Source organism: Labeo rohita, chromosome 18 (genome assembly GCF_022985175.1).
Source record: "Labeo rohita strain BAU-BD-2019 chromosome 18, IGBB_LRoh.1.0, whole genome shotgun sequence".
NCBI lineage: Eukaryota > Metazoa > Chordata > Actinopteri > Cypriniformes > Cyprinidae > Labeo > Labeo rohita.
In genome coordinates this window covers 7,559,417-7,587,159 of record NC_066886.1, presented here as the reverse complement: position 1 = coordinate 7,587,159, position 27,743 = coordinate 7,559,417, and the positions used below count along the sequence as shown (strand labels likewise).

The window sequence follows — 27,743 nt, the reverse complement described above, 5'->3', positions numbered from 1 at the left end:
GTACATTGATAGCATGTCTTAGGCTAGTTGCTAAGCTTGGCTAGTGAGACAGAATGAGAGGTGTTATTAGCAAACATGAATTAACTACCAAATCCATATTTATAAATGAACATTAACCTAGATTAATACATGCTGTAAACTGTGATACCTAATGCAGCACCTAAGAAATTAACCTTTTTTTTTTTTTTTTACAGTGATGCCAATAAATCCCCTACATATAACACCCACATCAAGACTTGTGGGTTTCCATGGAGATCATGAATTCTTGGTTCTATTTTAAAGTATTTATATAACCATAAGATTTGCAGGAATAACACTCAATGCTACCTGTTATAGTCATTGTGCAAAGAGCCCAATATTAAAAGTTGAATGACGTTAAACGAAAACAAAATAAGCGGGAATGGATCACAGACCTTTGAAATGTTTGTATTGCAATGATAGAGAGTCTGGAGAAGAGAGCAGAACACCGGGGTACTTTATTATGGAAAAAACGTGACATTGGGAGAAAAGTCTTATCTGGCACATACGTCAGTCTTTATACAAAAACAGAAGAAAGAAAGGCTACAAATCTTGATAATTTATACAAATGCAACGCTTTCCAAAAAAAAGTAAACTCTTTCTCTGCTCTGAGAGCACCAACTTGGATATCACCACCTCTCCAAATCCCTGAGGAAAGACTTCAACACTCACGCCTACAGTACGGGTGCAGGTGTCTCAGTCGTGTAAGTCTGCATTGTGTGAGTCCATGTGAAAACTGTCATCTTAACAGACACACCGGGTACAGCTAAGAACAGTACAGTATTGATGCAGTAGCAACTAATAGCACTAGAAACTACGCAATAACTTACACTGTGGAGGACAGACAAGACACAATCACGTTACAACTGAGACTGAAGAAAATTACAAACGGTTTACTATGGTAATGTGCTAACTATGAAGACATGGGAGCTCTGTTAATCCAATTTTACGCTACTCTAGCCACAATGGTGTTTTTCTGCATTAAAGAGATATTTCAGCCAAATTTACTGAAAATGTACTTAGTTTGAAGTTAAAAAACATCTTTATTTACTAAAAGCAAGCAGCTTTTCCCTTCACAAGATGTGAATTTGTGTGGGTTACGTTGATTATGACATTTTAATCAGCTGTTTGGACTCTCATTCTGACGGCACCCATTCACTGCATTTTGTTCGGTAACTTTGGGAGGAAAGAAAAAACAATGGAAGTAGAGAAATGTGAAACAATAGGTTCGTCTGAGAGACCGTCTAAGCAAATGCATGACAAATTCTGTATTTATTCCCTTGAAAATGCTCCCATTACACATGTCTATTGAAACAATGGATGAATTAGTTCAGCTCAAAAATATATTTAAAAAAGGGCATCTTGAATCAGAAATATTTCATACACATTTGACATATAACACAGAGCCAGCTGCTTTTTTTCTTCTTTCTTTTCCTTTTTTTTTCCAAGACAACACAAAAGGGAATAAGTTAATACTGACTCAGTTGTCCGACATGACATTTGCTAGACCTGTAAATGGATTATTAACCCAAAAATTGAAATTCTGTAATTTATTCACCCTCATGTTTTTCTAAATACATTTGGTTGCTCATTTCTATGCTATTGCAATGAATAGGGGACTGAAATTTTGCATCAAATAAGACGTTTATAAGACATTTCTATATTCATTCATCACACAAAACTATAGTATAGCTTGGGAAAATGTGGAATATAGTACATGACAGGTTTATTATGGTTAACTGAATACTTGAAATAGAATAAAAATGAACTTTTATGGCACTTTTAATCCTTTTTCAAGCTTGAAATCTTCCATTGTAATTGCATTTTTAGTTTCTCAGTTTTCTTGTGTTCAACAGAATGAGTTTTGAGGGCGAGAAAACAACTGAATTTTATTTTTGGGTCATAATTTTCACTTCATTTCTTTACAGTGATAGTGAGAATCACATCACAAGAAAATCCTTTGTAAAAATTGGTTGGATCACCAATTGTTTCTACTTACTACATACACAATGTTGGAAATCAGGAACAAGGACGAACAAAGACAATCATGAAACAATGTAATTGCAGAATGAATTAAACAATTTGAAACAAGTATTGTATATAATGTTTCTGGCTCACTGTTTTCCGTGTTCGAGCGACAACATCACTGTGTAACGTGTCGTTTTATATATTAGGTTCCATTTATACACTCAAACATAGAAGAAAAATATTAAACCAATATTACATATAAACAATCCCTTACAAAACTATGGCTGTATATTGTTAGATGAGTGCAACAAGTGAGAGGATTTGTATTTGGTTAGGAGTTACCAGTCAAAGCTTTGTGATTAAACTACCAGTCTGTTCAACCAGTTCGGTCAGAGAACTAGTCGATGTCCATGATCATATCAGATGTTCAGATCTAATAAACACTACTTTTCAAAAGTTTGGGATTTTATGTTTTTGAAAGAAGTCTCTTGTGCTCAGCAAGGCTGCATTTATTTGATCAAAAATACAGTAAAAAAGTAATATTGTGAAATGTTATTCAAATGTAAAATAAATTATATATAATAGTTTTTCATGTAATTTATTCCTGATGCAATGCTGAATTTTCAGCATCATTACTCTTTGTCTTCATGATCCTTCAGAAACTATTCTAAAATGCTGATTTGCTTTTTGCTCTTAAAATTTCTTATTATTAATAATGTTGAAAACACATTTTATGTGTATATATTTTTATGAAAACTATGATGCATATTTCAATAGCATTTATTTTTATATGTATTTACTGTCACTTTCAATCAATTTCCATTATCCATCCTTGCTAAATTAAAGTATTTATTGTAAAAAAAAAAAAAAAAAAAAAAAAAAAAAAAAAAAAAAGTACACTGCCTTTAAAAGTTTGGGAACAGTAAGATTTTTAAACAAGTATTTTTGACTCATTGAGGCTGCATTTATTTGGTCAGAAATACAGAAAAAACAGCAATAATGTGAAATATTATTACAATTTAAAATAATTATTTTCTGCTTTAATATACTTTAAAATGTAATTTATTCATGTAATGCAAAGCAGAATTTTTAGCATCATTACTACAGTCTTCAGTGTCATATGATCCTTTAGAAATCATTCTAATATGCTGATTTATTATTGTTATTGTTATATTATTAATGTTTGAAACACATTAATATTTTTGTGGAGCCTGTGATACTTTTTTCCAGGATTTGTATTCATTCTTTAAATAAACAGCATTTATTCAAAATAGAAATATTTTCAAACATAAGTCTTTTTTTTTTTTTTTTTTTTTTAACACACCCTTGATGAATTAAACTATTAATTTCCATTAAAAAATTTTATGACCCCAAATTTCTAAACTGTATATTGTTACAAAATATTTCTATTTTAAATAAATGCAGTTATTTTTAATGTTTTACTCAAAGAATCCTAAAAAAGTATCACAGGTTCCAAAAAATATATATATATATATATCGAGCAGCACAACTTTCCAACACTGAAAATAAGCATATTAGAATGATTTCTGAAGTATCATGTGACACTGAAGACTTGAGTAATGATGCTGAAAATTCAGCTTTTGCATCACAGGAATAAATTACATTTTAAAGCATATTAAAACAGAAAACCGCTATTTTAACTTGAAATAACATTTCACAGTATTACAGTTTTTTTCTGAATTTTTAATCAAATAAATGCAGCCTTGATGAGCAGAAAATACTTTACTGATCCCAAACTTTTGAACAGCAAACTCAAACTTTTGACCAGCAGTGTAATTAATAATTGTGAATTAACACATTGCATGTGATATTCTAACAAGTGTACATTTTCCATCCCCATTTTATAATATTAATGCAACAAGTACTTAAAATCCACTGGATCCTTCTGTTACATAACAGATTTTTGCAAAGTAAGGCAAAGAGAGCTTGCAAGTTCAATTCGCTATATAGCTTACTGAATGTTCCTTTCCTGTTTCCCTGTCATTTTTGGCAAAATAAATCAAATGGATCCAATTTCTTGAACCCAGAACTTAGTGTCGCAGGCAGGCATGTCTGAATCGATGTACGTTAATGAAATGTAAATGCATTCGCTAAAAATTCCACATCCCAAATCAAACCATCATCCGTGCTTCTATATACAGTGTCATTAAATCTACAACCTCACAAATTGATCATTTTGACGCAATGGATGTCTGTTTTTTATTTTACAGTGAGAGAGATTTATGACGTTTGGTCTATTTATCGCGTTATTTAGTTGATGTTTCGATGATATGATTTTTTCGTGTTTCCATCAGCCATGATGTGCTCATTAAATATTAATGATTCCAATCATATGAATGGCGAAACGTACTGTACATGCAGAGTATAGCCTCATGGGGGTTGTAGCACTCTCACTCCTCAATTTCATACAGCCTCAGGGCAAATATTGCCCGTCAAGACTACTAAGCATCGACTAACTAATTAAAATCTAATTTATCATGAGACTTCAAGTATGGATCTATGGGCCACTTCAAGTTAACAGCTCCCGACATGTCTGGGAAGCTCCGCAGTTCTAGATTGTTCCAGAATGTCTTGGTTTTACCAAACGCAGGCGCTCTCATGTGTTCAAGCATCCCTTGAGGTAACCCAGGATTGAAGACGTCCTTTGTCAGCCCTAGGATGTCAATTACCTCATTAGTGAGAGCTCTGAGAGTACAACCTCAGTGAAGGTGCTCCATCAAACGTATAGAAGTCAAGGAGCCATGGTCCTCAAGCCCTGTTTTTCCATGATGTTCCACAGCTTACGCAGGTTGGACTGAGTAATCGTGTCGTCCGGCTTCAGCTGCAAGGCTCGCAGATAATTAGCCTCCGCTTCTTGAAGTTTGCCGTTGAGATGCAGAATAGCTCCGAGGTTCATGAGGGCTGCGGGATACTGTGAAAGAAACACCAAATTGTCACTTTAGGGAAGCGAATATCATCCTTTGCATGGATATTCTCAAGCAAACTGAGGTTTTACCGAATCACCGGCATTTCTGAAATGTTTTCAGGTTCACATGTCCATAAATTATATCAGAATCTCTCTGTTATTCTACAGTCTATAACTCTCCTGGATGCACATCATCTGTTTTACTTATGTCAGGGTTACATGAGTAATGCTGAACGCATCAGGCTTCAATGGAAACAATATGTTGACTACGCTGATTCTTCTCACATACGGAGATTTCAATAGACGCGTAAATCAGATTTAACCTAAACTAAACCCAACATTCCACGAACGTACATGGATGTGCAAAAACACATTTGTCGCAGTACTTAGGGGCTAAAAATACAGGCTGGCATGACAAATTTGAACACTGTCAAAAATATTTAATTTCAAGAAGGTGATGTGATTTAATTTAAAAACCATTTTTGGTCATGCTTCATGCTTCACTTGCCACCTCTGAAGAGAGAGTTATATATCATCTAACACTCATGAGAGTAAAACTAACACTAACTGACTTTTTAGGCAAGCTGCCATGGTTTTCCACATGGAAATCTAGAAGGAGACGGTCGTTGTAGAGTTACACAATGCGTAAGTAATATATTAGCACTATTTGACCCGACGCAGAGATGTCAAACCTCAAAACGAGACTGAGGGACAAATGAACTGCAAACTGTGGCATTAACGGCACTCGGGTGACACATATACCTTACTCTCAAAACCAAATATATTCAAAGCCTCATTCAGCTAGTTTTTTTCTCTAGCTCCAAGTATTCATGTAAAAAAGAACCATAGAAAAAACTGAAAATGATACTGATTTTTTTTTCTGTCAGGACATTTTCAGCTTACAGACATTATCTTTAACCCTAAAACATAACACAAAACAATACATAATTCAAAATAATATTTTTAAATAAATTTGGAAAATTCCTTTATATTAACAGTACATTAGACCCAATTTTTACTGATCTTTTTAGAGTGTATGCTTGGAAAATTATGGAAGCCCTTTTCTGCCACTGAATAAAAAAGAAAAAAAAAAAGAAAAAAGGTAACTGCGACTTCATATCTTTTTTTTTTTTCTTATTCAGTGGCAGAAAAGGGCTTCTATAATTTTCCAAGCATACATTTTTTTTTTAAAAGATTTATTTTTTGCCATTTTTGCCTAATATATATATATTAGGCAAAAATGGCAAAAAATAAATCTTTAAAAAAAAAAAAATGTATGCTTGGAAAATTATATATTATGCTTGGAAAATTATATATATATATATATTTGCCTTTGTAAAGGACAGATCAGATATGACAGGAAGTGAAGTGGGAGAGAGAGAGGGGGGTGGGATCAGGAAAAGGTCCTCGAGTCGGGATTCGAACACAGGACGCCCGTAGCGCAAAGGCGCTGTATGTCGGCACGCTGCCCACAAGGCCGTCAGCGCTGACGCTACTTTTTATCTTTATTAGACTTTTTTCTTGCAATTGCGAGTTTACAGCTCGCAATTTTCTTTTTTTCTAAAAATTGTGAGATATAAACTTGCAATTCTAACGTTTGTCAGAATTGTGTGATATAAACTCACAATTGTGAAAAAAAGCAGATTGCGAGATTTAAACTGCTTTTAAATTCAAATTAAATTTAATTTAAATTCTGACCTTTTTCGGATAATTGCGAGTTTATATGTAGCAGTTGTGATTTTTTTTTCAGAATTGCGACTTTATATCTAGCAATTGCATGTTACAAAGTCAGAATTGTGAGTTATTAAAATATCAAATGTGCTTTTCCCCCCTCAGAACTGGATTTTATAACTTGCAATTGTGAGTTTACATCTCACAATTCTGAGAGGGAAAAAACCCCCCAAAAAAACCAAAACGATTTTATAACTCACAACTGCCAGAAATATTCTCTTAATTCTGAGAAAAAGACTGAATTATGAGTTTATATCTAAATTCTGACTTTATTTCTCAGAATTGCAACTTTATTTCTCACAGTTGCAAATTATAGTCAGTATTATGTGATATGAACTCGCAATTCTGAAAAAGAAAACTCAGAACAGTTAATATTTCGCAATTCTGACTTTGTAACAAGAGACGGAGATATAAATTCACAATTCTGAGAAAATATCAGATTTTCCCACTCAAAATTGGATTTTATAACTCGCAACTGGGAAAAAAAGTAGGAATTTAATTTTTTTAAGTCAGAGTTCAAATCTCGCAATTCTGAGTTTTTTCTTGCAATCCCCAGTTTATATCTTGCAATTCTGACTTTATAACTTACAATTGTGCAATTCTTACGAAAAAAAAGTCAGAATTGCGAGACAAACTCTCATTTGTGATCAAAAAGTTTTTTATTTTTTTATTCAGTGGCAGAAATGGGCTTCCATAGAAAACAGGGGTGTGATATGACCAAAAACTTCCCAAAATCATTGTATTATTTATTTAATCACAGTATGGGATACTGCAAATAATACAATAGGCATTTTTTCATGAATTAATGAATGAATGCATGCATGCATATACTTTAGTTTAAACTGTAATGTGATTATCCAGTGACCTTAATTTAATTTTTTTATACACATTTTAAAAATACTAAAATAATTTATATAATATCCATAACAAACAATAAGTCTTGCATCAGTGCAAAAACAGCTTCATATTACAGTATGTAACACTTGACCCCCGAAAACATACTAACTTTATGTGTGCATATTTGAGTTTGTATACTTTTCAAAAGGTAACATTTGATTGTTCTTCAGATGTTCGTGGAGACCCACAACTTTCTGCAGAGTAGGTCTTCTGCCTTTACCAGCCAAAAACTATGAATGACCATCACCACAACACACAGCCTTTCTAGATACTGTCAGGTGAGAGGAAGTGAGCAGCGGAGGGGAATCTGCCCCGCTGTGGCCCCAAGAAGTTTCCTGACATCCCTGCTTCCTCTTTACCCTACACTCTAACTGCACAGTATCCCTCACAACACCATCCTGGCATGCAGTCACAGCATCAGCAGTACCAGATGTGGAAAGGCTCTTGGGACCTTTGTTGAAACAGCTGCTAAGGAGACAAACATCCCTGAAGACAAAAAGTCCAGACACTGTGCAACACTGAAATAAAGGCAACATTTATGGGAAGCAAAACAAAACAAAACAAAACCCCTAAGGTTTACTACAAATATCAAATAATTTGAGAAGTAATGTAGTTTGAGTGCACTTCAGAGTAATAACATAAAGGGAATAAGAGTTTACTATATTCGACAATTGCTTATACATCATACCCTTACGAAAATTAACCATGGTTTTACTACAAATAAAACAAAAAAACCATGGTTACTATACTTAAACCATAGTTGCTACAAATTAACCATGTTTTTGGTATTGTAAACAGAGTTTAACTGCGGTATTTGTAGTAAAACTGTGGTTTTACAAATAGTAATCAATACGCCAAAAAGCCATGGTTACTACACTTTTACTATGACAAAACCATGGTTAATTTTCGTAAGGGTATACCCTAACTATTGATTTAAAACATATGTTTAATGTTTATATTATGTTTAAATGTAGTAATAATGCTGTTAAATACAATAACAATGCTATTTTAACCAAAACTATCAGTCAATATTTTTTTTTTTTTATATTTCATATCAAAATACTGTTTTTATACACAGATATAATAAAGAGACAGAAAGAAAGAAAAAAAGTAATACAAAATATTTGGTATGAAACCCATAAGCATGGTCATCCCTCAGATATTTTTATTATATAAAATAATAATTGCAATAAATAAATAACAATTTATAGTAATTTGTAATTAATAATTAATTCGTAATAATAATAAAACTGAATAATAATAACAATCCTGTTAATAATAATAATAATAATAATAACAATAATAGATTTAATTATATATTCAGTTAGAAATTAATAATAATAATAATAATAATAATAATAATAAAAAAATAACAACAATTATTATTATTCTTACAATTATAAGTACACAAACAAATGAACAATACAAATACAATATTTATATTTAATATATATAATTTATCTGGTTAACTGTACAATAACTGATTCCAGGTTTGTTTAAATAATAATGATTATTATTAAAATTATAAGCACAAAAACAATTGAACAAATACAATAAAGTTTACTCTTAAAAAAAATTATATATGTGTGTGTGTATATATATATATATATATATATATCTATACACACACACATATATAATTTTTTTTTTTTATTCATCTGGTTGACTGTACAATAACTGATTCCAGGATTGCTAAAATGAAGGTTGATTAGACCTTTTCCACGTTTTTTTTTTTTTTTTTTTTTTTTAATACACAAAGCAAAACAAACCAAAAAACTTAAGTAGTCTTAAGTTGACCTAACAAGCTTAAGCCTCATTTCAGCCTTCTAAAATATTTCAAATTTTCTACATTTCCATTTTTCCATTTTACACTTCTGTCTGTTTGCTGAACAGGGAAACTTCCTTTCAGGCAGCTGTACACCGAACATCAAACATATCCACATATTCCAAAGAAATCAAACAACTGTGTGTTTTGCGAACCTCACAGTACACTTCCCTGACATACCGCGTCTCTTTAAAGTTTAAGACTAATGCTGTGAAAACAAACCCCAAAACCGCCAGCAGAGCTTGTACAGTTGGTCACTGATGGGGAGCAGTTGAGTCACACCAATCAATTACAGTCAACCACCATGTGTGCGCATGGCACACGTCCCACGTGCGGCACGGCTCGGGTACTTACATTGGGTCTCAGGTTGGCCGCTTGTCTGTAGTACTTCTCTGCTGCATCATTGAGGCTGGCTTGCCTGAAAGAGCAAATAAACATTGCGTGTTACTTCACCCTGTTGCAAAAGTTTATCGCTGGCCATTAAAGAGAGGACCATTTGTTGACCAACTTTAATGCCATGGAAAACTGTGGAGAAGCCAAACAGGGTTATAAAACTGCCCAACTTCACAATTTCTGAGCAGAAAATGTGCCCTCATTTCTTAGGTCATGACCTACAACCTACTGGAGGCTCTTTGAAGATCTTTACCTTCTTTACAACCCAAAGGTTTTATTTTTTTCATGGAAAAAAACCCATTCTCTAGCTGCTTGTACCTGCTGGTAGCAATATCTTCTTTTTGAAGAGAGCTCAATATGGAGAAAATGACCGTCAGCCAAAAAAGGCTGGGTTGTAATGATGAAAGAGAGCTGAAGATTTCCTTTATTTATGATAGATGACCGCTTTTCTTATAGTGGCTGGTTTATAAACCCTACTTCATCCTCAGCAAAAGAGCTAAGGTTAAATGCTTCAAGGTATAGCTTTTTATTAAAGGAAAATAGTATGTACTGGACTTGAAATATTCAAGCAGTGAGATGATGGATGAATTATATGTGCGGAAAACATTCCAGTTTCTTAACCTTGACATGAGGGAAGAGAGATGAATGAGGAAGAAAATAAATTAAGACTTTGAGTTGACACAATTCAGGAGGAAATTTCTACAAGGAAAGCTGAAGATATTATAAGTTAAAGAGAAAAGATTCTCATTACGTTTAAAACACATGCACTGGTGTTTAAGTGGCTTGAAACATTTCCCAATCACATTCTCAGTTTCCTCACTGTGCTATTCTGTATTAAAAAGCCAAAAATAAAATAAAGTGCTGAGTGGGAGAATGTATTGGGTCATGGTGAACTCTGAACAGCTAAACGTGGTGTCGTCCTTCTCTTTGTACAGTGAGACACGGCACATTTAGGTCACAACGCTTTGAGTGGCTTTGTGAAAAATCAGCATACAGTGGTTTACAAGGTTATAATATCCTAATAGCTAATCTACTAAAATATAGTTAAAAAAATAATTCAAATATTCAGGGAAGCAATAAGAATAATATAAAGTTGAAGAGTCATTCAGAGTCCTCATGCAAGATAAATCTCACAATTCTGACTTCATCGCAATTCCAAGTATATATCTCGCAATTCAGACTTTTTTTCTTGCAATTCCGAGTTTTTATCTTGCAATTCACACTTTTTTGTTGCAATTCCGAGTTTACATCTTGCAATTCTGACTTTCTTTTTTGGAATTCTGAGTTTATAACTCGCAATTCTGAATTTTTTCTTGCAATTCCGAGTTTTTCATCTTGCAATTCTGACTTTTTTTCTTGCAATTCTGAGTTTATAACTCGCAATTCTGAATTTTTTCTTGCAATTCCGAGTTTTTCATCTCGCAATTCTGACTTCTTTCTTGCAATTCTGACTTTTTCCATCTTGCAATTCTGACTTTTTTTCTTGCAATTCCAAGTTTACATCTCACAATTCTGAATTTTTTCTTGCAATTCTGAGTTTTTATCTCAGAATTCTTTACTTTTTTTCTTGCAATTCCGAGATTACATCTTGCAATTCTGACTTTTTTTCTTGGAATTCTGAGTTTTTTTCTCGGAATTCTTTACTTTGTCTTGCAATTCTGAGTTTATAACTCGCAATTCTGAATTTTTTCTTGCAATTCCAAGTTTTTCATCTCACAATTCTGACTTCTTTCTTGCAATTCTGAGTTTTTCATCTTGCAATTTTGACTTTTTTCTTGCAACTGTGAGTTTATAACTCACAATTCTGCCTTTTTTTTTCTTGCAATTCCGAGTTACTATCTTGGAATTCTGGATTTTTTTCTTGCAATTCCGAGTTTTTTATCTTGTAATTCACATTTTTTCCTTTCAATTCCGAGTTTATATCTCACAATTCTGACTTTTTCTTGCAATTCTGAGTTTATAACTCGCAATTCAGACTTTTTTCTTGCGATTCCAAGTTACTTTCTTGGAATTCTTGAGTTTTTTCTCTCAAGTTTTTATTCTGCAATTCTGACTTTTTTTTTTTTTTGCAATCCCGAGTTCATATCTCATAATTCTGATTTTTTTTCTTGCAATTCCGAGTTTATATCTTCTGAAGGGAAAAAAGACTGATTTGTCTCATAATTGTTTATATTTCTCTATTCTGACTTAACTCAACTCGTAAATGCAAGTTCTGAGATTTAAACATGTAATTCAGAGAAAAAAAATCAGAATCGTGAGTTTATATCTGGCAATTCTGAAAAAAAGTGAGAATTGTGACATGTAAAGCCGCAATTGTGAGAAAAAAAAAGTGAGAATTGTGAGATGTAAAGCTGTAGTTGTGAGAAAAAAAGGTCAGAACTGTGAGTCCCAATTACATTTTTTTTATTCAGTGGCAGAAATGGCTTTCATAGAAAACAGCTCATCTAGATCAGTGATTTTCAAACTAAAGTCTAGTGATGCCAAGTTGGTTTGAGGGTCAGCAAAAAAAGGGATTATAAAGACAACATGTCTCCCCCTCTCTAATTCAGTATCAACGACTCTAAAAATACACAGCTGTCTTCATCAAAAAGTTTGAAAACCCCTCATCCATCTTAAAATGAAATTCCTTCTGAAATCTTGAAATGTCCCTATTGGCCTGACCTTTCCTGAACATATATGGGTAAAAATGACCTGTTAACTTTAAAATCCAAGAAAAAAAAAAAAAAAAGAAAACGCTAAAGAAAAAAAAAAAAGTTAAAAAAAAATCTATGGGATGACTGGTTCTCAACCGTGGACTTAAGCATTTAACCAGAACCATGTGTTCCTGTTCACCCTCCACAATTCTGTTTTACAATCCTTTCCTCCTAAACGATGAGTCTGAGTAATTTTCACATTCACATGCACACAATAAAACGGGGCTTGATCATGACCACAATTGTCTGCAGGGATAAATGATTCTGTTATAATCAACAGTGGGAAAGTGACCACCCTTAACACAGAGTCAAAACTGTGTTAGGACTGGGTTGGTCTTCATGACCGCAACTGCAATATATGGTGAAAATCTAAAAGACAGCATCAACTGGACCTCCCCAAGTCAGATATAAACCTCCAAAATACAATAAACCAAATGTTTAATTTTTGGCAACCAAACTTTTCCTCCATCCCACCACAGTCTACTCATTATTTCATTCCAAAGTGGTCACCAACCTTCCGAGAAAAAGCATAAAATAATTCATGACCCGTTGATGTAACCATGTAAGACTGCATTACATGAGAGCTTCCATGGCAGTACAAAGCTATAGAAATTGCTCACAAATAAATGGAGAGCTATGGATTAATAAAAGGAGGCAATTTGTCTGAAGTCTGACAGCAATTGTATTGTGGAAGGAGGTGAATTTGTTACAAAAGTGGTGTTTAAAGGGGATTAATTCAGACTTGAAGGCAAAAGAGAGGCTTTTAGCAGACTGTGGACTATTAAGACTGTCAGAATGCTAAAACCCTCTCTAAGATGCATTTAAAATTCACCGCTTTAAGGAACTGCTCACCCAAAAATGAAAATTTGCTTTATTTATTCAGCCTTAGGCCAAGATGTGGATGAGAAATTTAGCAAGATATCACTTGCTCACCAATAGATCCTCTGCAGTGAATGGGTGCCATCAGAATGAGTTCAAACAGCTGATAAAAACATCACAATAATCCATAAGTAATCCAAATCCATAATCCAATTTATTTTTCCTCACAATTCCGAATTTATCTCTCACAATTCTGACCTTTTTCTTGCAATTCTGAGTTTATATCTCGCAGTTCTGACTTCCTCGCAATTCTGAATTTATGTCTCTCAATTGATGACTTTTTTCTTGCAATTCTGAGTTTATATCTTGCAATTCTTGACTTTTTTTCTCACAGTTCCAAGTTTATATCTTGCAATTCGAACTTTTTTTTTGCGCAATTCTGAGTTTATATCTCGCAATTCCGACTTTCTCGCAATTTTAAATTTATATCAGAATTCTGACTTTTTTCCTTCCCAATTTATATCTCGCTACTGACTTTTTCTTGCAATTTTGAGTTTATATCCTACAATTCTGACTTTCTCACAATTCCGAATTGATCTCACAACTGATGACTTTTTTTCTTGCAATTCCAAGTTTATATCTCACAATTCTTGACTTTTTTCTTGCAATTCCAAGTTTATATATCTTGCAATTCTGACTTTTTTCTTGCAATTCCGAATTTATATTTCGCAATTGATGACTTTTATTTATTTATTTTTTTGCAATTCTGAGTTTATATCTAGCAATTGATGACTTTTTTCTTGCAATTCCAAATTTACCTCTCACAATTCTGACTTTTGTCTCGCAATTCCGAATGTATATCTCGCAACTGAATTTTTCTTGCAATTTTTTTACTTACATCTCACAATTCTTGGCTTTTTTCTTGAATTCCTAGTTTATATCTTGCAATGCTGACTTTCTAGCAATTCCTAGTTTATATCTTGCGATCGATCACATTTTTTTGCAATTCCGACTTTATAGCTTGCAATTCACGACTTCTATCCATCAATTAACATCTTGTTAAACAAAACTGTGTAAGACAAATCTGTGTAAGATTTGTAAGACACAAATGCATCACATTTTAACTTTAAAGAATAGCTTTTGGCCAAATACGAGTCCATAATCCATAACAACATGTCCTCCAGTGAAAAAGTCCATCCCCTGCTGTCCTCTCACATCTAAATCCACCAACATATTTGTTTAGAACTGTTTTGGCCTGTTTTGACTTATAAACAGTGCTTGATCTGTGCATATTCCTCTCCTGATTCAGACATAATTTCAACATGACAAAATTTGATGGACTGGAGTTTTGTGGATTGTTGTGATATTTTTATCAGCTTTTTGAACTCATTCTGACGGCACCCATTCACTGCAAAGGATCCAAGAGATGTAACACTAAATTGAAGCAAATAGTTCTACATCCTGGATGGCCTGAGGGTGAGTAAATTTTTAGCAAACTATAATTTTTGGTTGAACTATTCTTTAAAAAAAATATTGCAACTAAACATACTATAAAAAGTGCAGTATACAATGAATTATCTTAACTAACAATCAAAACAATATGAGAGAACTTGTTCTGAAATAGCAAAATGTGACACTTTACTTTGCGTGGCAGTGACACAGTTTGACCATGGTTTCGAATATCCAGCGTTCGTTTGAAGAGGGCAAGGAAACTGATAGTAAGGAAGCAAAGTTGTCGGTGCAGACGGGCCCCTGAGAGCCGTAAGAAAACGCCGCACATCTGAGGCGGCCTCGTGCTTCCCCACCCCACTCAAATTCACCCCCCTATCCGAGACCCTTCTGGAAGTTCTTCCAAGACAAACACGGCAGGAACCTGATCTTCAAATGAGTCGGACCGCAAGCTAGCACGAAGGCAGGGGATACGGCCTAAGACTGCAATTAACAACCGAGTGTTCTTGTAGCATAAAGCACCATGCAAAATCTGCTGTAGGGTTGGAATACTTTTTAGGAAGTGTGTAACTATATACCATGTGAACGCCATGTAGTAATTATGAGAAGTGTATTCAACAGAAACCTTGAGGTGAAGGTATTAATGCAGGCTTTCTATTACATGTCCTGCGGGTACAGTGCAATAGAAAGAAAGCATCTATGCAAATGGGTAGGAGAAAAGACTAAAAGAAAAAGAGAAAGACAGAAATACATCCTATAGTGCAGCAGGGTTGGTTTCTGGATCTAGACTTTACATTGGACATATGTGACAAGGTGGCAACAAAACAGTACCAATACTGTTCATTGTAAAAATGAAGTACAGTAGTAATAAAAAAGAAAAAAGAAAAAAAAGGAAGTAGAATTGCAAATTGAACTTAAATAGCGGAAAATGTGGACGGAATTGCGGAATCCAGTCATAAAAATGTAATTTACGTTATAACGTGAAATGTCATGGAATTTGCCAAATTTTGGATGAATAAATCAAAAGTAGCTCTTTTAAGAAAAACTACTGTCATATCATATACAAACAGAAACTTAAAGGTCTTCACAGCAACCCGTCAAAAAAAAGTTTGGTTTAACTTGAGGAAACTGTGACAGAAATAAATTAATGTAATGATAGTATTACTACAAATAAAATCATTAACGAAACATTATTTTTAAGGAATATTTACCAGAAGAATTTATTTACCAGAATTTATATATCAGAAAAATTTAAATACACAACATAGTATTTCTGAAAAATAAAAATAAGTAAATAAATAAAATAATAAATTAATTCTTTATGAAGTCAATTAATTAGATATGTTTTTGATTAATAAAATTTAAGAATTACACCAATAATTTGAAATTTAATGGAAAATATAGAATTTGGTAAAAATAAAACTTAATTTGAGAAAAAAATAAAATTAAAAATTTACTTTTTCGTTAAACTTTTAATAAAATGCTGCTAAATTGTGTACATTTCATGATTTCAATTAATTAAGACATACTTTTTGATTAAGATTTTTTAATTTTACCATTAAAACAAAGTCTAGAAAAATTTAAACGCAAAAAACGAAATCCAGAAAAATTAAAACGGATTTCAGAGGGCCCTTGACAGAGCCATATTTTAATATATTTAATATATAATATATTTCAGAATCATGAATTGAATTGGAAGTCAATTTTATTTAATTCTGAAATTTGTCCAATCCTGCTATAAAACTAAAAGTTTCCCTTAATAAATAAATAAATAAGTAAATATCTTTTTTTATAAATATGTTTATTTATCTATCTATGAAACCAAAATTTCCCATAAATAAATTAATAATCTGTTTCTCTCTCTCTTCTCTATCTGCATGTACTTTAAGTGTTTGTATTTTAAAGTATTTTAAAGTATTTAATGTTTAATTTATTTAATTTTATTTCCTGCTGCAACCCTGTAAAAAAAAACCAGGGACACATTTTTGGTTTGCAAACCACTAGCTGACCAATACGGCTGCTATGTGCTACAGAAATATTTATGCTCTGTCCAGGAATATGGGTATTTAATCATAGTGAAAAAATGTAGTCCGTACGGATTTAGCGTGTCCTCCTCACCTGAGCATGTGAGCTGCACTGAAAACCACATCAAATTCTTCACTGTCCAACTGGGCGGCTTTCTCTGCCATTTCAGCGGCCTCCAAAAGCCGCGACTCCTCCAGCAAAAACTGACCTGAGGAAAGAAAAAAAAAAAAAAAAAAAAAAAAAAGGGGGAATTTCATTTTATATTTGCTTTTACTCCCTCGGAAAGACAAATGTGAAATATTTCCTTTGGCTGTGGGATGGATGGTTTGGTCTGCCCTCTCAATGATTCTGTGAAACATGAGATAGCAAGGGCGCTGTACGCCGCGCAAACCATCTGACAGACCATTTGTCCAATTGAGATTTCTCCGATAGGCATGTTTCCGTGACAAATTAAATGCTTACTCCTGTACGGCTGTGGAAAGACTGGGATCTGAAACCTCTGCAGTATCGTTGCTAGAGGCATCGGTCAAGACTGAAGTGGAATAAATAGCCTGTTGCTATTTGGTGAAGCGGCTCTCCACACTTCGAAACGCTGCAGAGCCAAAACCAAACATATTTTCCCAAACAGAAATGACCAAAGCAGAAACCTAAGAAGCGATGCAACACAAAGTGAAGATCCCTACAACACTGTCATTTATTTTGCCACAAATGGGCACAAATGGTTTTACACCAATTTGACAAAAATCTGGCACGAAGCAGCTCCTTTCAAATGACAGTGGCCGTCATATCATGCAAAGCGGAAAATACAAAGAAAACGCCACGTTCTCCAGTCAGTGGTTATGCACTAGAGAACAATAGAAGGAAATACAAGATCATCCTTATGGCCTTTGGATAGTACATGCTCTAAAGATGTCTGATCAGACACGTACTAAATTATATTACACAGATGCCTTGGCAGCGATCGAGTGGAAAACACATTGTTGGGGTTAGCCTGTGATACTGTGTTTATCTGGACAAAATCCATACATGGGAGCATCCAGGGACAGGTCAAGTATGAAAATACAAGCTCTGAGGAAAAATGATACAAGACAGACATATGTTGAAAAGAAAAAATCATTAAATTGTAAACTTTACTGTGTATTTTGAAAATATCGTTGAATAAATACATACTGTATAGTATTTTTTTATGCAGCTAGAATGTTTCAAAATTGTTAAGAGTTTTTTATTATCATTTTTCATATCAACTAAAATTTCATTTATCAACAACATTTCCATTTTAGTCAAAGCAAAATTGACTAAAATTAATAAAAATGGCAGGGAAAAATGTTGAATGAACTGACATTTATCAAAAACTATGAGTAAAAAACTGTAAAATTAACACTGAAAATAAAAAATGTGATGCACAAAATGTAATAATTTGAGAACAGTAGGGCCCTATGAAATCCATTTAATTTTTTCCCCAAATTCGTTTTGTTTTCCAAATTCCGTTCTCCGTTTTTTTTTTCCATTTTAATTTCTCTAGACTGTTTTATTAATCAAAAAGCATGTCTAATTAATCATGAAACTTACACAATTTAACAGCGATTTATTAAAAGTTTAACAAAAAATAACATTTATGAAATACTATTTCTTTTTCCTTTTAATTCAGTTTAATTTTAACCAAAATCTGTGCTTTCCAATAATTGGCTGGATTCCATTTTAATGGTTTCATTAAATTAAATGAATTAATTGATTGACTGTATTAAGAAAGTAATTTATTGTTATTTAATTCATATCTCTTTTTTCCCCAGAAAAATTGTGTTGTGTAATTACATTTTTCTGGTAAATAAATTCTGGTAAATAATTTTTCTGCTAAACAGCCCTTAAAAACGAATGTTTTAATAATTTCATAATCTCAAATTCAGTTTTATTTTAACCAAAGTCTGAGTTTACCTATAATTGTCTAGATTCCATTTGAAATGTTTCATTAAAATTAGTAATATATTATTATTTGATTTATTTAGATTTTTCACCCAGAAATATTGTTGTGTATTTAGATTTTTCTGGTAAATAAATTCTGGTAAATAATTTCTCTGCTAAACACGTAAAAACTACTGTTTTCATAATAATTTTAATATTAGTAGGAGCACTATTAAGTCATATTTCTGTCACAGTTTCTTCAAGCTTAATTGAAAGAAACATGCGCTTCTGTGTGTGTAGTAAACGAAACCGCGTGCCTGCACCATTCATTCACACAGAGATGCGCAGAACATGCAGGATTCATAATTAAAGTCTTGTCTCGGCTTAATATTCACAGACACTAGTCCATATCGCATTATTGACTTTTGATTTATTCGTCCAAAATTTGGCAACTTCTGTGACTATGCATTACACAGTAAATTAACATTTTATGACTGGATTCCGTCTGCATTTTCTGCATCGTGGAAATCATAGGGCCCTAGAAAGGTGCTGAAACTAAGCAAAAATACAGTAGAGAGGTTCAAAAAAAATCCCTAGGAAGTAAACTGAGATCCAATAATCTGAGTCGCAGTTGGAGAAAATGGCTGCAGGCTATAATTTGACTAAATCACATTCATGCAGACACACATGAAAACTCGTATGCTTTTTCCTCAGAGAAATAAGGCCTCGTTATCTCTCTCTGCTCGCTGAGGCGTGGGTGGTTTCGTCTCACTGGAATAACATCTGTATACCAGGGACGCTTCAGATAACAACGAAACAATGACTTCCCGCACGGCACCATCTATCTTGCTACGAAAGAGCCTACAAACGTAACCTCAATTACAAGAGCAACATCAGCTAAAGAGCTAAATGCGAACAATTTTTTCCAATAAGGAGTTGAGGAGAAACCACACAAGGCGCTGCAAAGTATTTCACTACGTCAGCAAAGCTAGATGCAGCGTGCGGACTCATATACCTCATTATTGCCGCATTACTGGATGACTGGCTAATGTCATTTCAGCATGGGTGAATGTTTAGAAGAAATAAAATAAAGTATTACCAACCATAATGCATATAGCAGTTTCCTTTAGTAGGATCGAGTTCGATCGCCTTGAGAAAGAACTTCTCCGCTTCCGTTTTCTGACCCTGAAATGAAAACAAACAAAGCATATCAGGAATTTCTTCAGGGCGAGGTTTTCATGGAAACTTTCATTTTTCATTTTTAATCTTTGACCTGATATATAATGTTCACTAGAGCAACAGGAAATGTGTTTTGGAATTCTAGTGTCTAATGCTGCTATAACTGCACATTTTGACTGCATTAGTATTTCCAAGTTAGCCTTAAATAAAAAATAAATAACAAACAAAAAAGTTTTATATATATATATATATATATTTAATGCAATGGGATTGCATGCGTGCATGATGACTGTATATTATGCTGCTAAATAAATAAATATAAAATATTGATTTAACAAATAATGTTATTAGGCAAAAAGAAAGAGAACCTAAAATGATTTAGTGGTCATTATACAAAAATATTCCAGAGAACCAAGTCATAAAAACTGAATGCATCTCCAGTGCATCCGAAAACCTAAAGGTTTCATACTGGTTCCAGCCTGAGATGCATTATCATATCCTGTTCTCACGATTTACTTTATTAACCGTGCACGGATTTAACCGCAGACCAGATGCAAAACAGAGATTTTTTTTTATTTACACTGTATAATTTAAATCCCCAGCGCAGCGACTTGTAACTTTTAAATCAACGCATTGCATTCACAGTGATGCCTACACTTGATAGAGCCAGTGCTGTTTATTGTTAGACATGCATGGGAAAAATAAAGAAACTGTGACTTGGAAAACTTGACGTGTATTATTTATATGCAATGCTGGGAAAAAGGGTCAAAGTAAAGTTTAGTCTGATAACTTTGTAATGTTTTTAAAAGAAGTGTCACCATATGCTCGCCAAACCTGCATTTATTTGATCAAAAATACAATAAAAACAGTAATATTGAGAAATATTACTACAATTTAAAATAACTTTTATTTTTTAAATATATTTTAAAATATAATTTATTCATGTGATGGCAAAACTGAATTTACTCCAATCTTAAGTGTCACACGATCCTTCGGAAATCATTCTAATATGCTGATTTGCTGCTCAAGAAACGTTTCATATTAGTATCAATGTTAAAAAAAAAGATGTTTTTTGGAAGTTTTGTCAAGAATGAAATAGAATCTTTTGAAACATTTTAAATGTCTTTACTCTCAATTTTTGAATGGTAGTGTATATTAAAATTAATTTTTTGAGGTTTTGTTGCACATGAAAAAAAATCCAAGTTCTTTCTTCAATAGGTAAAGATTCAGCAAAACGATAAGCTTTGTCAATTCCTGACAAACACATTTCTCAGTGTCATCCGTTGAGGTCGTGTTATCACTCTAAAGCAATATCCTGCTTCAACCCCTTTCCTCTGAAAACACACACAGACGCACGCGCACGCCCCTATGCTGCACCGCCGACCCCTTAATCTAAGCATGACATCAGAGAGACAACAGACGAACTGCTGTTCCAGTGTCTCAGTGGTGTTCGTCAACGGATTCTGAGCCTGATTAGCGACGGAAATGAGAGAATTCAATAACGCAGCTGAAACACTCACACACAGACACACATTCGCATCCCTGGGGTTGGGCTCTTTGACCCGGGGAGTTTGCAAAGGGAGGTCAGGGAAGGTCAGCACAGCAGGGGAAAGGACTAAGTTTCATCATGTCTCCTTCTTTCGACCCCTGACCGTGAAGATCTCCCCGTTTCCCAACTGGAAATGCCTGGACAATGTGATGCTTACAGGATGAATCCTTCCTTATCATTAATGTATATTTTTTGAAGAATTAAAATGACATTAAAGACAACAGTAAAGACCTTTTCATAAATAACTGCATTTCGAATATTCACACTTTCTATTCATAAAAGATTCCTGAAAAAATGATTCTTGATTTTCACAAAACAAACAAAAAACACTACCAATCAAAAGTTTTTGGACAGTAAGATTTTTTTAAAGTCTCTTCCGCTCACCAAGCCTGCATTTATTTGATCCTAAATGCAGCAAAAGCATTACTATTACTATTTAAAATAACTGCTTTCTGTTTGAATATATTTTAAAATCTAATTTATTCCTGTGATTTCGAAGCTGAATTTTTAGCATCATTACTCCAGTCACATGATCCTTCAGAAATCATTCTAATATTCTGATCTGCTACTCAAAAAACATGTTAAAAACAGCAGAGTAGATTTTTTTTTCAGGTTTCTTTGATAAACATTCCATTCATCATTATTTCCAATCATTAAAGAATATTTCCACTCATCAAAGAATCCTGAAACAAATGTTTTAAATATTGATAATAATAAAAAAATGTATTGAACAGCAAATCAGCATATCAGAAGGATCATGTGAAACACTGTAGACTGATGCTAAAAAATCAGCTTTGAAATCACACGAATAAATTACATTTTAAAAGATATTCAAATAGAAAACAGTTACTTTAAATAGTAAAAATATTTCACAATTTTACTGTTTTTCCTGTACTTTGGAACAAATAAATGCAGGCTTGGTGAGCAGAAGAGACTGAAAAAACAAAACAAAAAAAAAAACACTTCTGACTGGTAGTGTAAATAAATAAATAATTAAATAAATATTTAGCTCTGGGATAGAATTATGTTATATCATCTAAACCTATTTTAAATTGTTATTATAACTAGGGCTGCCAATTTAATGTTTTAATTGAGTGTAATTAATTAAAAAACAGCTATACATAAATTAAAGCAATTAATCACGCTATATAATTAACTGTAGTCATATTAATTGGAATTGAAGGAAATTCTTCTATTATCAGAGAGGTTCAATATTGAAGTACAACTTTCATTTCTAATGGGAATTTTTTTTTAAACAAATAATGATATGTTTATATGTGTGATTAGATTAACTGAAATATCAGATAATGAAAAACCATTCAAAGTTTTATTCTGACAGCCCAAATAACAAAACAGCCCAGTGCAACACTAACAAAGCCACATCATTCACAAAACAACACAACTGACAAACAAATACTTCACTACACTTGATCAAACCCACATAAGTGCACAAAACTTTTTTTCCTCTCATCCACTCAAGTTTATTCAAGGTCAGTGAACTGATCAAATCACTGCCCAGGCCCAACTCACCCCTGAGGTAGCTTTATTTTCACCCAAAGGATTACGGGTACTCATGTTTTACTCTGTTTCTGCATTAAGCAAGCAGAAACCGCAAGGACCTGCGAGCTTTGAGCTGAAAACGTTCTTCAAAATCAATACAGCTCTGAAGTGAAGACAACACCTTTTGAATTTGCTCTCAGTTGAGCGAGTTTCATCACAGCAGTTCGGCTCTGTGATGGACTGACTTTGTCTCTGGTGGACTGACTTGTTCTGGCCTCCTCCAATGGCTTCATTCAGGAAGTTTGTGTAGTTTACTTGCTTTCTTTGGTTACAGTGCGAGTCCCTGGATTGAGATGTTTGAAGACGAAGTGTCGTGGGGTTTTAGTCAACTAAGACAGGAAAAGAAAGAGAGGGACAGAGACACAGAACCCTTTCATCTGACATTGCTTATTCTTGGCTGTGTGAAATGATGTAACTGGCTGAAATGTGTGGTTAATCTAAACTGTTTATGAAGAGCATGCTATAAATACTAAACTGTTTTGGTTATTTGCACCAAGGTTTATGACACTGTCAAGAACATCTAAATAAACAAAATAAAAGCCAATTTCATATAAAAGCTTTCTTTGTGCAAAAAAAGCATTCTTGTAGCGTCATAAAATTAAGGTTGAACCACTGATGTCACATGGACTATGTCAACAGTGTCCTTTCTAAGCCTTGAACATGTCTGTTGTAGGGGCAGAAAGCTCTTGGATTTTATCAAAAATATCTTAATTTGTGTTCTGAAGATGAATGAAGGTCTTACGGGTTTGGAATGACATGAGGGTGAGTAATTATTGAAAGTGACAGTTAATAGTGAAGCTCCATTTCTGCTAGAAGCCCTCAGCACAATCCCTCTTTCAAACACACAATGCTTTTCCTGTCTGCTGAGCTTTCAAAGATGGTAAATTAAGACGGTCTGTATTTTCTTTACATAATCAAACGGTGGTGGCCACACGGATGAAAAAGGTCTGAAGAGGACCATATGTCCGGAGTGGAAATGAAAAGAGACAGACGCAGGTAAACCTGAGACAATCCGCTCTGCAGCAGAACGGGAACTCTCAGAGCCATTGCCTCTCCTCAACCCTTTTTAACACATCTTCTCTCTTATCTGTCCACATGGATTTCTGCTGAGTGAATTCAGACCCAGGGCATACGTGCGAGTAATCCGGCCTTCTGCTTTTTAGCTGGTTCACTTTTTCAGTTTTAAGTTTCAACATCACAGAGAAAGAAACAATGCATTTGGTCTTAAAGGATGACTTCTCGGTTTAGATTTATGGATGAAAAGGTTTCTTTATATAATGGTAGACTGTCTTAGACACAGAGAGCCAATGTGTGCTCAAGCTTTGTTATACCTAAAGGGTATTTAACGTTCAACGAGAGAGTTTACTCTTCCAGACAATGATGTCTGAGATACTAATTAGTCAATTAGCTGATGTCTTTGTGTTTTCTAGCCATGAAATGTTTGCTTGGGACCCATTCACTTTTATTATATAGACAAATGTTTTCTTCTGCGTTCCACAGCGGAGCAAAAGTCATGGTTTAGAAAAACACAAGCGATCATTAAAGCTGCAAGCAGTGTTTAAAGGGCCCTCGCATCTGGGCTCACCACCACCCGGTGGTTTTAGGAAAACAGCGAAACAGCGAACAATGTGCATTTAAAGTGGTAAATATAGGAGGAATTTGTCAAAGTCATTTATGTGGGCCAAACTTCCTGCGGCCAGCTGGTAGCGCTATGACTATAACTGAATATTGGCATTTAAAGTCTTCAATCCAGGACTTTGATCAAACATATGACTTTTGGTGCAGATTGAACATGATATGTTTGAGTTAGTGTAAAACATGACATATCCTATTGCCAACAGGTGGCGCTATAATTATAACTGAATATTGGCTTTATGATGTCTTCGGGCCATGGCTGCGTTTCCCAAAAGCATTGTACGCCAAAAAAAGCTCTATTGTCACCAATGAAGCTACGATCAACTTAGGCTTACGATGCTGTTGGGAAATGCAGCCGTGGCCCGAAGACATCTTTAGCCATTAACATATTTTTCTGGATCTTATCAAATGGGTGAAGTTTGGGGCAGATCAGACACTGTATGTCTGAGATATAACAACGTCCTTTTACATGGTGAAACACTGAACTTTGTCAGGCTGCCACGGACATCCCCGTCAACAAAAACTCAAGATCTTGAGGAGTTAGTTAAAGCATAAAACATGCCACTTCCTGTTGCCAGCAGGTGGTGCTATGACTATAACTGAATATGGGCATGGGTATGTGTTGAGGACAGGACTCTTATCAAACACCTGAATTTTGGTGCAGATCAGACATTGTATGCCTGAATTATAAGCTGCCACGGACACACCCTTCAACGAAAACTCAGATCTTCACGATTAAACATCACAAAGGGCTTTAGATTACATTGACCAAATTTGGTGTTGACCTGTTTAAATCTCTAAAAGTTGTTTGTAGAAATGGCAAAAACGGCACAAACTTGCAGAGAAACTTCTAAATAACAGACTTCCTGTTAGGTTTCAGACTTCGTACCATGGGACTTGTGTCTACCATGTAGGTATTGGTGTGTCACATGTGTCTACCGAATTTTGTACATGTATGTGAAATGTAGCTAGAGGGGCACTTTGTTGAAATTTTATAGGTGGCACTATTGAGCCATTTTGCCACACCCACATCTGAAACCCATATCAAAATGTAAATTTTCCCCACTTTTGGCATGTGTGCAAAGTTTCATGAGTTTTCAAGCATGTTTAGGCCCTTAAAAATGCAATTCATTTTGGAGAAGAAAAAACTGAGCAATTCCATTGGTGCTCATTGATGAATGAATCATAATTTAAACAGATAGTTCACACAAAAATGAAAATTGCTGAATAAAGTTTTCTTTGTGCACAAAAAGTATTCTTGTAGCTTCATAACATTACGGTTGAACCTCTGATGTCACATGGACTATTTTATCAATGTCCTTACTACCTTTCTGGGCCTTGAATGTGTCAGTTGCATTGCTGTCTACACAGAGTCAGAAAGCTCTCGGATTTCATCAAAAATATCTTAATTTGTGTTCCAACCCCTTTATTCAATCAGTGAGTTTACCGTCATTGCCAGGAGCTTTCCGTAAGTGAGGTGTGCAGGTATATGGTCCGGTTTGGCTCGGAGGGATTCCTTATACCAGTGTTCTGCCTCTGTCAGTTTGTTCAGCCTCATGTAGGCCTCTCCTGTGAGGGGAGGAGACAGAGGTCAGGTCAACAGGTCAGAAGTTAAGGAAGCACATAACCACCCCCCTCGCCGTGGTTTACCCCATAGCAGAAATCAACTGAAAATGACCCACAAAAATTCAGACACTCAATGAAATATGATACTGGAGATCTTTGTTCATTTATGTAAATTTTAAGAGAAGCTCTATGTATAAGAAACTAAGAAAATACTATGTATACTACTGCAAATATACTGCGTCCTCCAGACTTCAGCTCAGCAGTTCAAAGCCAGTCCTGTCCCAGCGCCAGTCCTACTCTTATAAATCCAGACGTAAAAGCTGACTCCTCATGACACGAGTATAAACACACACTCCTATCCTTTAAACATCATCTAATACCTCAGCCAGCCTGCAGCTCCCACCCACCTGCAATAACACACACGCTCCTCACAGACAGATTATTACAGAAGAGCGTATCACAGCTACTTCACTGAGATAATAAAGCCTAAACAATGTTAATGTAATGTAATTAGAGCAAAAATAACATAAGCAGAGGGTACGTGACTACACTGGGGTTTCACATGGCCTGCCAGTCTCAATACATGTCTGTCCGCACCAATGTCATGTTGGTGTCAGATTAAGGACACGTGGGTCATTAAAATAGCCTGAAGTCAAATAACGCTGGAATTTTCAGCTATTACTTTAAACATTTAAAAAAAATGACATACTGCAGATGGCTCACTAATGATGGCTGGGAAAGATGATGTCACTAAACTTTCGCTATGTTTGTAAATGAACATGAATACTGCTTTGAAAACTTTACTTGGGTTTTGAAGAAATACAGAAAACTCTGACTCATTCAGCAAATCTTAAACAGTTCCACATTCATTACACATTTGATTTGTGCAACAGAAAAACTTTGTTTCTGAAGAGTCCTACGAGTGAAGAGTATGAATGAAATGGGATCTTGATTTTAGCAATAAAAAAAAATAAAAAAATAAAAATAACACTGACGTTTACTGTACCCTGCTGTAATACTTTTATTCTGCAGGGATGCAGTAAACTGATCAAAAGTTACAGTAAAGACATTTATAATGTTACAAAATATTCTATTCATTTGAATGTTCTATTTTTCAAAGAATCCTGAAAAACAGTCTTTCTTGAGATCATCAAGATCATGTGACACTGAAGACTGAAGTAATGATGCTGAAAATTCAGTTTGGCATCACAGGAATAAACTACATTTGAAAGTATATTAAAATAGAATTAAAAAAAAAAAAAAAATGGTAACATTTTATAATATCCCTGTTTTCACTAAAACAGTCTTAAACAGAACATTTTACCTACCCCAAACCTTTTAACAGTAGCGTAATATGTGTCATTATATTTAGCAATTTAAAATGATTGTTTAACAGACACAAATACAGTCAAGCTGTATTTGGCTCAGCAGGTCAGAGGAGACAGCTGACGATTTTGGCTGTTAGAACAAGCTCAATATGTTTGAAACAGTGGCAACAAACAAATGAAGACAAAAATGAAACATTAACAACAAATGAGCTTGGAGAGAAACGAGCATGGGAAAAAGGGAAAAATAAAGAATTAGAAGGGAAAAGGAAGAAAGTATAGTTAG

General features: G+C 34.1%; 1 protein-coding gene across 2 annotated transcripts in view; it reads right to left on the bottom strand.

Moving 5' to 3' along the window:
- Positions 1-451: 451 nt before the first annotated feature.
- tmtc2b (transmembrane O-mannosyltransferase targeting cadherins 2b) overlaps positions 452-27,743 on the bottom strand; it is a 136,671-nt gene continuing 109,379 nt past the window's right edge. The window contains exons 8-12 of one of the 2 annotated variants that reach the window (XM_051134994.1): positions 26,014-26,135; positions 19,747-19,828; positions 16,838-16,952; positions 9,720-9,783; positions 452-4,918 (exon numbers count right to left, since the gene is read on the bottom strand). In XM_051134994.1, the coding sequence (XP_050990951.1) occupies positions 4,739-4,918; positions 9,720-9,783; positions 16,838-16,952; positions 19,747-19,828; positions 26,014-26,135 (563 nt within the window). In that variant the 3' untranslated portion in view covers positions 452-4,738. Of the gene's footprint in view, positions 4,919-9,719; positions 9,784-16,837; positions 16,953-19,746; positions 19,829-23,019; positions 23,261-26,013; positions 26,136-27,743 lie in introns of those variants that run through there. The other variant, XM_051134995.1, reaches the window with a different exon arrangement.